Source organism: Otolemur garnettii, unplaced genomic scaffold (assembly GCF_000181295.1).
Source record: "Otolemur garnettii isolate 467f Iridium unplaced genomic scaffold, OtoGar3 scaffold00005, whole genome shotgun sequence".
NCBI classification, from domain to species: Eukaryota; Metazoa; Chordata; class Mammalia; order Primates; family Galagidae; genus Otolemur; species Otolemur garnettii.
Genome location: NW_003852400.1, coordinates 41419224 through 41431874, shown reverse-complemented (window position 1 = coordinate 41431874; position 12651 = coordinate 41419224). Strand labels below are relative to the sequence as shown.

General features: G+C 40.6%; 1 protein-coding gene across 1 annotated transcript in view; it reads left to right on the top strand.

Annotated features, from left to right (window-relative positions):
* The window catches only part of IL31RA (interleukin 31 receptor A), a 61992-nt gene that overhangs the window by 11695 nt on the left and 37646 nt on the right, over positions 1 to 12651 (top strand). The window contains exons 3-5 of the mRNA XM_012811877.2: positions 1299 to 1389; positions 9337 to 9454; positions 11609 to 11790. Coding sequence (XP_012667331.2) covers positions 1299 to 1389; positions 9337 to 9454; positions 11609 to 11790 — 391 coding nt within the window. The remainder of the gene's footprint in view (positions 1 to 1298; positions 1390 to 9336; positions 9455 to 11608; positions 11791 to 12651) is intronic.

Here is a 12651-nt window from a genome sequence, read left to right as displayed (position 1 = left end):
ATTTTTTGGTTGCAGCCGTCATTTTTGTTTGGTGGGCCCGGGTTCGGGATTCGAACCCGCCACCTTAGGTGTATGTGGCTGGCGCCTTAGCCGCTTGAGCCACAGGCGCCGAGCCACAATTAGTTTTAAAAGACATTTAGTTTTTGTTGAAAAATTCAAAATTTAAAAATATAAAAATTCCCCTTCAAATTTTGTCCTCATTTAAATCAAAGCAACTATTTCTTGAGAGAAAACCTACTGGACTTCCCTGGTATCAGGCACGAATGCTTGCTGTTGTGTAGCCAGTCTTTTATTGTTTCATGATGGTATTTTTCTTATCACAGATCCAAGTTCTTATTTTGCTTTATTAGCTTCAACATTTTCAATTAGTTAAAGATTTCAATTGCTTTGTATATGAGAAAATTTTATCCCTGAAATTTTCTCCAGAAATGCTGCATGTGAATTTTTCTAAAATGATTTATTTTGTTTTCTCTTTTTTTTTCTGTAATGATCTGGCAGACAAAAATGTATGTACTATCATTTATTTCTTCATGAAACAAGTTATTGCTTTTATCCTTAGACTACTCCCACTGTCATATCTGGGATGAGATCAGAGCCAGCAGCCTTCTGCTTCTAATTAACAATTAAATTCTACAAATAGTATTGCATGTCTCCCAGGTACTGGGCACTGTCTTAACTACGAGGGCTTTGAGAGGACTAAGAGAGGCCCTGCTCTTAAGTAGCTTTCGGTGGGTGGGGACACCAGCAGGTAAACTGCTCAACACCGTTCTGTGTGACAGATGCTGTGGTAGGGATGCCGTGCAGGGCAGGGTGGGTGGGTCACAAAGGAGGGACTGACTTGTCAGCTCCATGTGGGAATTCAGGGAGCGTGTCTTAGAGAAGGTTAGCTTTGAGATGAGTCGGGAGAGATGATTAGTTTGTCAGGAATGAGGGAAAAGAGTGTGGCAGGCATGCACGTATAAGGCGTGGAGACAGGAGATAGCACGGCTTGGGGAAACTGTGAGTTGTTCACTTGGCCGGCGTGCTGGGGTGGCCTCAGATCCCTGCAGGCTCACAGTGCTTTTTGTTCTGAAGCATATTCTTGGTGGTTGGTGCACTTTTCATTTACATAGTGGGTGGATTATGGACAAAAGAAAAACATTATTGTCCATCACAATTAGGAAGGGATCTAGGTGATAATAGTCCATTTAAAATAAATCCTTCCTTCCTCTAAATTCTTAGAATTTGTTTGCCACTGGAAATACAGTTTTTGAAAAGAGGTAGAAAGCAAACTGACTCCTGACAAGTGGCATTTTCAGCTCTCTCCTCAGCCTTCCTGTGTGGACTCAGGGACGATGTGGACCTGGGCACTGTGGATGTTTCCTTTACTCTGTGAATTCAGCCTGGCAGGTAGGTCAGCCCGGCAGCTTTATGGGTCACGGGATTGTTATTACCGTCTTTGGACAAGAATTGTTATCTTCAGAGCAAACGGACCCCTGGGCCACAAACATCCAAGGATAGACAACAGGGGATCTGTGAGCATCTGAGTTTGTGTGTGTGTGTGTGTGTGTGTGTCTGTGTACGTGTACATGCCAGGTTCGTATCTACTCATGTATGTGCCAAGCTCACGTATACTCATGTGTGTGCAAATTTGACAAGATGGCTTATCATGTTTTCAAAGGGATTTTACTATTTTACCAAGTAGTAAAATTCACTAATTTATAGTCCCCTCTTATTTTCAGGGGTTATATTCCAAGACCCCCAACTGATGCTTAAAACTCGAGTGGTACTGAACCTTATGCATACTATGTTTTTCCTACACATACATGTCTATGATAAAGTTTAATTTGTAAAACTCAACAAAGAAGTTTATTTATTAATTTACAAAGTTTAATTCACAAATTAGGCAAGGAGATTAACAATAACTCATAATAAATAGAATAATTATAGCAATATACTGTAATAAAAGTTATGTGAATGTGATCTCTCTCTCTGTCTCTCTCTTTCTCAGAATATCTTATTACATTGTACTCACCTCTTTTCAGACCCTATTGATGGCAAGTAACTAACACTGCCAACAGTCAAACTGCACATAAGGGGGGACTGCCATGATGGTGAATGCTTGTCTCCATTGTTTTTGGGTTAGTTGTTGTGGCTTCATCTACAATATACACACATAAAAAATAAGCAGTTTTCACACTGTTTGCCATATATTGTGAGGATGTAAGGGGAAGTGATGAGACAATGTATTTCTATAGACCCAACTCAAGACTGTGGTTCTAGTATTTGTACAATATCTTGCAGATCTATTAGTTTGATCACAACTTATGTTAAAAAAAATTAAGACCAGAGGAAAAGAGGTTGGGGCTGGGCTCTGGAAAGGTAGAGAGGCATCATGTCATGAATTAGTAGCTTGGGCTAACATTACAAAATGCCATCAGTGGCTGGGTGGCTTAAGCAGCAGAAATGTCTTTTCTCATAGTTCTGGGGGCTGCAAGTCTAGCATTAAGGTGCTGACAGTGTGGGCGGTCTCCTCTGAAGCTTCTTCTCCAGGCCCTGCAGATGGCTGCCCTCCTGCTGCCTCTTCACATGGTCACCCCTCTGTGCCTGCATGCTCTGATTTCTCTCCCTGTAGGGACACCAGGCAGTTGAATTAGGGCCTAGCCTACTGGCCTCATTTTAACTCAGTTACCTCTTCAAAGGTCCTATTTCCAAAAATAACCTTCTGAGTTACTGGGGACTTGGACTTCAATTTATGAAGTTTGGAGAGATGCAATTCATCTCCTAACATGTAGTAATTGATGGTCACCAAGAGGGACTGGTTGCCTGCCTTGCAGCCCCCTGTGGTTACACCAGTGGCACTCAGGAGCTTGGTAGATTCAGGCAGGAGGCCTGTTGCTCTCCCACTCATCTGGTCTCAACTAGTGCTCCTAATTATCCAGTTTTAAGTTCTAACTAAATGCATTATGGCTCCTGCAAGTCATCCTTTCCCTAACACGTCTCCTCCTATTTTCTATCTGTCTTCTCACACACACTGTCTCTTATAAACTGACTCCATTTCCCACCACTCTTCCTGTGTAGAATATCTTTCCCTTGGTCTTGCTCAGATTTGCCTTTCTTTTATGTCAAGATGTTTTTTAAACTCTAAATTTGAAACAGCACCAAAGTGATATATCATAGAGGGGAAGAGGAAGGTTGATAACATCTTTTTAATTTTAAAAATGCTCCTCTTGCCTATGGAAATTCTCTGATAAGCAAGAACATTCTACCAATATTTTTTAGAGGAAAGTTAATGAACATTTCCCCTTATTTCTAGAACCAGGAGAATATCAGCATTTTTTTTTTGGTTTTTTTATTTTTTGAGGGTATGGGAAAGATAGATGGAGTAACTGCCTGACCTAGCCTTCAGTTGTCTGTTTTTAAAAATAAAAATTCTATTTTTTGAATCATTTTAGATAGAAAAATTGTGAAAATAGTATAGAGAATTCTTTTTTAGCCTCCATTCAGTTTCCTCATTGTTAATATCTCAAAATATTACAATACAGTTGCCAATACTAAGAAACTAATATTAGCCCATTACTTTTAAATACATTTCAAATTTTATTTGTACTTCACTGGTGTTTTCTATTAAATGACCTCCTTCTGTTCCAGGAATTGATGGAGATATGGTAATATTGCATTAAATTTTCATATCTCCCTAATTTCTGCTGGTTTGTGACAGTTTTTTGGTCTTTCCTTATTTTTCATGACCTTGGCAGTCTTGAGGAGTACTGGCCAGTACTCTTGGGTCTTGGGGGACAAAAAAATGCAAAAAAAGCAAAGTGTCCATTTCTCTGTCCCAACTTTCTTCATGTTTGTGACTGTCTTCTAATGGAAAATTCAATAAGACTTAAAATAGGCACACTGGTTGCCACCAAGCAGAAAGACTGTGGCCGTTGTGTGGGCTCTGCCAATCATGGTAGTTCTGTTAGGTGAGATTAAGGTGATTACAATGTGTGGCATCGCTCCAGGTGAGGCTACATGTGGGGAAGTGAAGCAAGAAAGCCTGTTCCAGTTCCCCTGCCACCTCCTAATTTTTGGTAGAGTGAATCTAAAATAACCATATGCAAATTAAAATGCCATGGGGACATAGGAGAAGACCAGAGAAAACTATGTTAAATTCCTCCCCGAAATCTTAGAGTTCTGGATTTTTAAGCAGGGAATCTATTTTTATATTAGTCAGGGAAAGGTGTTTATGTTATAGCAATAAACAAGACCCAAATCTTAGTGTTCAACACAGCCACCTGAGTTCAATCACAGATAAGAAGGGGACCCAGACTGGTGGGGGCTCCGCCATCCTCAAACACACCCATGTTAGCATGTGTCTCCAGGGTGTGCACTGGCAGAGGAGGAGAGAAAGGAGGGTCACACACCAGCACTTAGATGTTGCCTGTCACATGTCCAAAGCCAAGGTGAGTCACATGGCTGTGCTATTGATGAGCACTGGAAATAGTGATGAGCGTTCATTTTATCTACCACAGATCACTTCTGTAATACCAGTATCAGGAGGCCTCTGTAAAGCCATATGCTGAGGAGTAAGAGCAAAACAAATGTAGCCCCATAAAAACATCCAGGTTGAAAGGAAAATTGTTTTTGAACCACTTTCTGGAAATCAGATATTTGACTCCCTTTCTAGCTATGGCTTGTAATGTGTGTTATCTAGAGCTTCTGAAGAAGCTAGGGAGAGGTACAAAAGGAAAAACAGGAGGACCTAGAGTTCACTGAGGTTTGGCAAGGATACATTTGGATCTATGAAGATCTATGCCTACACTGATATTTTGGTGGCCGGCTTTGGATTCAGCCAGTATAAGGAAGAGAGAGAATAAAGATGGAGATAAAATATGATAGTAGGAGGCCATAATGATAATAAAACAAGACCAAGAATATTCTGGGGAGAGAGAGAAAGGCTTTTGTTTCTGTGTTCAACTTTGAAATCCTCCAACTTTGAAATCAGTGTGATGAGTATTAGTGAACTGGAGGTTGGTGGGGGGCCAGATGGATGGATATTTGTAAGAAACTTGGCCAAAGGATTAAAGATAGAGCCACATATATACCCACCCACAAACATCACACATACCACACACACCACACTACACACTCATGTATCACCCATATCACATGCTACATACAAGCACACCTCCCCACTGCACACATACACCCATCCTATACACACCACACATACTCCTCACCCCCCCATATATACCACCCATATACACCATACACACAGACACACACCTGTGATTATCTCTGAGCCCTGGAGGTAGAACGTGAGTTGGTCAGTGTGCAAATCATTCTTCCTAGGACGACATTGGCTGACCCTTGCTTCACCCCTTGTGGGATTTTGCACATTCCTTCTGGTAGTTGTGAAGTGTGGAATCTGTTAATATTTTGCTTACTGAGCCGAAGAATCCTCTGGGAGGGTTTCAAGCTCTGTGGGCTCTTTGAAGAATGTGTTAGTGGCACAGCTTCTGATCTCCATGTGATATGTGGTATTGCTTGGTTGGGGTCCAGTTAACTTTGGTCTTTTTAAGCATGTGGACTTGGAGATCACTAGCTTTGTCATGGTTTTCAGCATGCAAGTAGTAAAGACTGAAAGTCTTTGAACTGCTGACCACTGGGTGCTGCAGGTGTGAGGCTTGTGTGCAGCACGCGGAGGAAGGCAGTTCTCTGGAATGAACTTGAACTCTGTACAACATGGAGGCTTCTAGCTCTCCTGCCCCCTCATTTGTCATTATCAGTGGCTCCTCATTTCCTAGACCAAATATACGAATGTACTATACATACATACACATTTTTAGAGAACTTTTAAAAATTAGAAAAACCTAAAGCCAAACAAAACTAGAAGTGCCACCCTTTACTCCTTCCTTCCTGTTACGAGGCCACGCTCTGACAGAGCTGACATGTCTACAGTATTATTCCGGTGTGTAGCGGAAAGGGAAGGTGTGGGGAGCACGAAAATTTGTTGACATTGTTTCACTTTCTTCTGCTTTATGGTATCTTTTGGCTAATTGGGGGTAAAGACTCACTGCTCCAGAGTTCCTGCCTTCCCCTCTGTGCCTCCTTAAGGTGGTGTCTGTATAGATGAGCAGGATTAGGTGACTTCCAAGTCTTGGAAAGGGCTCCTGGATCCCTGGGAACCAGCCCTCATGCTGCCCTCTGGCTTCCCTTGGACTATCTGCTGTGGTCTCCTGCAGGTCAGGGGGCATTGCTGGGCTTTGGGTCATCATATGGGCACCTCTTCCTGAAGTTCCTGCCCCGGTTGTTTGCCTGTGGTCCTGAAAAAGCTCTGTGCACAGAAGCCTCTTCTTCCTAATGCCAGGCCTTATCCCTTCTCATAGAACTATCTCTAGCCCCTACCTACACTGAGACGTGGGAATTTCTGGATCCCTGCATGCTACACTTACCTGTATGGAGCTCACCTAGAAAGCTGCACCAGGTCCAACCTCTGCTAGTGCATTGTTAGGACACCACACCACGATGAATATAGTGCTTAGTGGAACATGAGGCTTCTTTTAGACTATAGGCTTGCAGCCTCCGACAGGCTGGCTGTGCCTGATGAAATAGACTCCAGGCCCGGTGACCTTGGCTCATCAGATCCATCTGCATGTTTGTCCTGCTCTATCCATAGCACTGACATCTGAGCTTGTGCTCCTTTTGTTCCCTCCCCCTTTCCCACCCCTAATATTTCCCTTATTAGAAGTGGTGGGGGTTTCCCTTCACCCTATCCGGTAGGGACTTCCTTCCTAGGGGGCTCTAGAGCTTCCTTTGGGATGTAAAGGTGACTTCAGGAGTTGCCTTCCTCTTTCAAGCCTGCCTCTTGAGACTGTGGTCTTGCCAAAGGCTCAACGAAGAGGTTAGTTTGTGAAACTAAAATTACCCTCACTTCTTCATTTCTCTATTGTGTGTGTGTGTGTGTGTGTGTGTGTGTGTGTCCCTTGGTAATTCAGTGAAGCCTATAAACTGATGTTTGTAAATGCATTTGAATAGAATCAATAGGATTACAAAGAAAACCAAATAATGAAGTTATCAAAATGCTAAAGAAATAAATTAGTGATGTGGTATACATGTTCTTCTCTATTACTACATTAAATAAGAAGATCTAATAATTACCATAATTTTGGTTTAATCATCAGATCTCCTAATTATGTTAATTCAGAAATAGTGATAATTGCATTTGGTATTTCAAGATATCTGCAAAAAATGAAATACAATCTTAAAATAACTGTGATTTTTAGTGGTGACAATGATATTGAAACAACAGGCGGATTTTGGTCCAAGTCTAGCCCATTGCAGCACAAAGATTCAATTATTGAGACAATGAGGACAGTCTAGGAAGAAAGGACTTTTTCTAATGTGAAAGACGTCTGGGGGACGCCTGTGCTCAGTGGGTAGGGCGTCAGCCACATGCTCCAGGGCAGGTGGTTTGAACCCAGCCCTGGCCTACTAAAAAAAAACAACAACAAAAAACTAGGCCTTGTGGTGGGTGCCTTGTAGTCCCAGCTACTAGGGAGGCTGAGGTAAGAGAATCACTTGAGCCTAAGAGTGAGGTCTCTGTGAACTGTGACACCACAGTACTCTACCAAGGGTGACAAAGTGAGACTGTCTCAATTAAAAAAGAAAAGAAAAGAAAAGAAAGAAATCTTTTTCAAGAAAAAAAGAGACGCTGCTTCAAATCTGTTTCTCTAACAACAGAAATCACAGGGTTTTTAAGGAGGAGCCACAACCCTGGGGGAAGATCATGGTGTAACTAACAAGGGACCTTGAAGTATTAGGGGCAGGTTGTAGGGGAAAGTAAGTCTCAGCATCAGGAGGTCTGCCTGCTAGCCTTCAGAATCTCTTCTGTCTCATAGAAAATCCATAATTTCTGAGGAACAACTCAAAAGATCAAGTAGTTAAGGGAGAGGATTCTATAAACATATAGGTAGGGGTCATTGAAATTTGTGCATCTAGCCACCTACAACAAAGTCCCAGGTAAGGAAGCCAGTACAAGGAGTTTATTGACTACATTCAAGATGGAAGGAAAGTCTAACTTTAGGCTATAGATTACTAAAAATTAAAGATATAAAATTTTCTCCATGTAAGTTTATAGACCCCTGAATTCTACTTCTCGACCTCTTAGGGGTCCAGATCCCTGTTGTAGATGGTAGTATCACCTTTGCCTATGAAGGGATGGCTGCTATTGGGTAGGAAATACAAGGAGCAAGATTTATGAGTTATGAAAATACAGCTGAAGATATTTCATAATAAAATATGGAAATACAGGTGAAGATATTTCAAAAATTTCAATTTTTTTATGGGAAAAGAAAATTGTTGATAAGGTTGAAGTGTAGCATTTTGTATTTTTCACTTATGTCCACATCACCTGCTACCCAGTTTTCAAGAGTGGTTCTATTCTTTGATGCTCTACTGAGTATTTCATGAATACTTTACATATGCCTGCTGTTTTAATAATTTTTGCTTCTCAAGTTTGGCTTTTGAGTATGAATGTAAAAAGTATTTCTTAAGAAGCATATTAATGGAAAAAAACCCAAACTATGAAAAGTAATTTAAAGAGATTTATTCTGATCTGAATGTGTGTGTCTGGCCCAGGGCACATGGCCTCCAGAAATCCTGAGAAAATATTTAAGGAGGCAAGAATTACACATAAGATACTACAAGATGGGACATCTCAAAGCAGCGGTGTGGGGAATGGAGTGGTGGGGTCGGGGTGGGCTTAAGATTATAGGTGAGTTTAAAGATTCTTTGTTTGTAATTGGTTAAAGAAATGAAGCTTTATCTAAAGCCATGGAGTATTTTCACTTGTGGATGTCAATCAGAGACAAGCTACCCCAAGCTACCCCAATGCTTACTAAAATTCTAGTGGTCTATCTGTTAAGTAAATTGATGGCCTATAGATATGGTTTAAGTTTTGTTTTGTATAGCTTTAGGCCTTTAAATGATTTTGTATCTTATTGTTACAAAGAGTATCTCCAAAAAGGGACAGGGAACAGAAGGCAGGTCTGACCTCCTTTCTTAACTCAGCTTTAAGGTTTTTCTGGGGTCCCCTTGGACAAGAGGGGGGTCCATTCAGTTGGCTGGAGGACTTAAGATTTTATTTTATTTCACAAGTAGGAATTTAGCTCTTCTAAGGGAATAATTAGAAAGATAGAGTTAGAGTCTCTCCATGAATCTGATTAGGAGAACTTATTGTACCTGGCAGCTAACCAACAAATTTTGCTTTTGATCAGCCTGTTTTCATTAAAATGTTCAATGCTGGCAATACTTATTGTGTACTGAAATTGTTGTGTTTGTGGGTTTGTTTTTTTTTTTAATATTTAGCTCTGCCAGCTAAGCCTGAGAACATTTCTTGCATCTACTACTATAGGAAAAATTTAACTTGCACTTGGAATCCGGGGAAGGAAACCGGTTACACCCTGTACAGAGTTAAGAGAACTTAGTAAGTACAAGATCTTGGGTTTTATCAGTAGGGTTAAGGAGTGGGAGAGATAGAAGCTCCTGATTCATTTGTGATTCATGTTATTTAGAAGGTAAAACTTTTCTCAGTTATAGTTCCTGGGTGACTAATATATACAACCAGTATTGCTCTTTGTTTAATTTTTTTCTACCATTTAACAACAGAAAAATGGTTTCTAACCCATGAGCCATAAAAGAACAAGAACTAGGCTATATTTGACCTGCAGGATATAGCTTGCCCACCTCTACTTTTAAAAGTAAGAATGATAAAGACCCAATAACCCATAGTCCAAATGGCTTATTTGTTTCCCCAGACTTGTTGGTTCTATGCCCAATGTTTAACAGGAATTACTAGTAAAAGGAAAATCTAGAAGGCTTAATAGGTTTATCGCTATTTTTCTAGTTTATAGAGACATTCCCCCTTCTACTTCCATCTCTCACTGTGAGTTGTCATTATTATCAACAGTTGGATATACAGAAAAAGGAAACCCCTGGTGTCTCCAGGCTTATCCCCAGCCCTGATGAAGGGCCCCAGACTGGCTGGGCTTTCTAGGACTCCTAGACTGCTTGCATTTTGGTGAATTTATCACCAAGAATATCTCTTCTAGGAAAAACTGGAAGGATTTCCTTGTTGGTAGTCAACCTGAGAGCTGATCACAGTGGGTTAATGATAAAGCAGAAATCCTAGTGAGACCCAGAAACAATAGGAATGTGAAGTTTCGAATGAACGAATGAATAAAAATGGATGAATTTTTCCTTGGAAAAGAAAAGGAATTGGAGATGCTTTCATTGAAGTAATAGTTTTAAACTGAGATGTGAAGGATGTCTAGAGATGTGGAAAGGCCAGAAAGGGCATTTCTCAAAGGATGTGCCCCAGTCATACAATGAATAGAAACAAGGCTAGGAGTCAAAGCTGGTCTGCTTCTAGAACTCATGCTTGTAACCACAACAAAACACTACCATGGGGCCATCTTTGTACTGTACAATAACCAGCAAAAACCTTAAGTTCTTTGCTAGTTTCAAGATTCCATGATTCCATGTGTATAAGCTCCATTCCTTTCCCACATCCCAGCAAGCCCTGGCACCTTGCAAAATGGGCCTCCTTCAGCCAGCTTCACCTCCTCATAATTCCCAGAACCACGTGGACTGTGGGTATACCCACCCATTTGATCCCCACTAATATGTGCTCTTATTTTATTAAGTTGCAGCTCCATAGAATATGTCATCTATCTATCTATCTATCTATCTATCTAGTTTAATGAGTTTTCTGAAAACAATATATACCAGTGTTTAAAAATTCAACCTGAAAAATGTTGAAAATTTCCAGGTAACAACATTAATTTTTAATGATCTTTCCAGACACCATGAATAGTTATGTAAATAGCTATATATGTTTATATAACTGTGATCATTTTATACATAATACACACCTGTTTTTTATACAAACAATAGAATACAAGTGTCTTTCTATAGCAGGGGTCCTCAAACTTTTTAAACAGGGGGCCAGTTCACTGTCCCTCAGACCGTTGGAGGGCTGGACTGCGGGCCCCGGGACAAGTCAGCTGTTAAGCAAGACAGGCAGCAGCAGCAAAAACACCTAGCAGGCCAGATAAATGTCCTAGGCCGGCTGCATGTGGCCTGTGGGCCGTAGTTTGAGGGCACCTGATCTATAGCAATAAATACAGTGTTTCAAAAACCACCACTTTAAATTGTATTTGTGTATTTACCATAATTTATTTAACATATCCTCTTTGAGACATATTTTATAAATAGTATAATACATATTTTTTTTGTTTGTTTTTCAAGAATAAATTTTTAAGGCTGGAATCTGAGATTTTTCAGGAGCTGTTCATTATTTCTTGCCAAAACTACATGCATTACAAATGTAGCTTTTGGTGAGCTTACAGGTTTCTAAGCATGTCTCTGTGGCTCCTGAAGCATCTTAAGCAGGCAGAAAGCAGATGTTTACCTTTCCTTATGAGGAAGGAATTTGGAGAGAGGGTAACTAAATCCTAGACTACACAGTTCTCAAGAGAGACCCAGAGTAAAACTAACAAATAATGCTTAAAACATTAAGTGTGGCTGTGTTTCAAAACTATTGTACTAATCTCTTGTTGAATTGCTTTTTACTTCAAAGCTCTTATGGAAATAAAATTGAGAGTTGTACACTCAATAGTTCTGCAAGTGAAAATCGTGCTTCGTGCTCTTTTTTTCCTCCAAGAGTAACAAACAGAGATGATTGCACCATTCAAGTGGAAGCTCAAAATGCAGATGGTGTAATTAAATCTGACATAACATCTTGGAGCATGGATGCCATAGGTAAGTGTTACTTGATATTCTTATATACTCTTTTTATTTTTAAAATTTTAGACAGGGTCTCACTTTGTCAGCCTCAGTAGAGTGCTGTGGTTTCATCGTTCACAGCAACCCCAAACTCTTGGGCTCAAGTGATTCTCTTGCCTGAGCCTCCCAAGTAGCTAGGACTACAGGTGGATGCCACAATGCCTGGCTATTTTTAGAGACAAGGTCTCTCTCTGGTTCAGGCTGGTCTCAAACCTGTGAGCTCAGGTGATCCACCCTCCTTGGCCTCCCAGAGTGCTAGGATTTCAGGCATGAGCCACCAAGCCCAGCCTTCATATATACTCTTTATTGAATGATTACCTTCTTTTTTTAAATAAAGAAGTATCTGGACTCGAAAGCTGACTCAAAGCTGAAGGGTATAATAGGTATGTGTTATTGATATAAAGAAATTTCATCATCTTATTAAAGAAAAAAGGAGGGAAGGAAGAAGGGTAGGAAAATAAAGGAAGGGAGGAAGGGAGGATTAACTAAATGAGAAAAAAGAATGAGAGAGACCTTGCTGGTCATTGATTTCCTCTCATAGTTTATGCCATAAATTGTACTCAAAGAAACAAAAAGTTCTCCCCTACCTCCTTCAATATCACTGCTCATAATGGAAAAGAGTAAAATTCTTATTTTTAAAAATGTCTCACTACTGGCTCCGTGCCTATATCTCAGCGGCTAGGGCACCAGTCACATATACTGGAGCTGGGTGGGTTTGAATCCAGCCTGGGCCTGCCAAACAACAATGACAACTACAGCCAAATAATAGCCAGGTGTTGTGGCAGGTGCCTGCAGTCCCAGCTACTTGGGAGGCTGAGACAAGAGAATTGCTTAAGC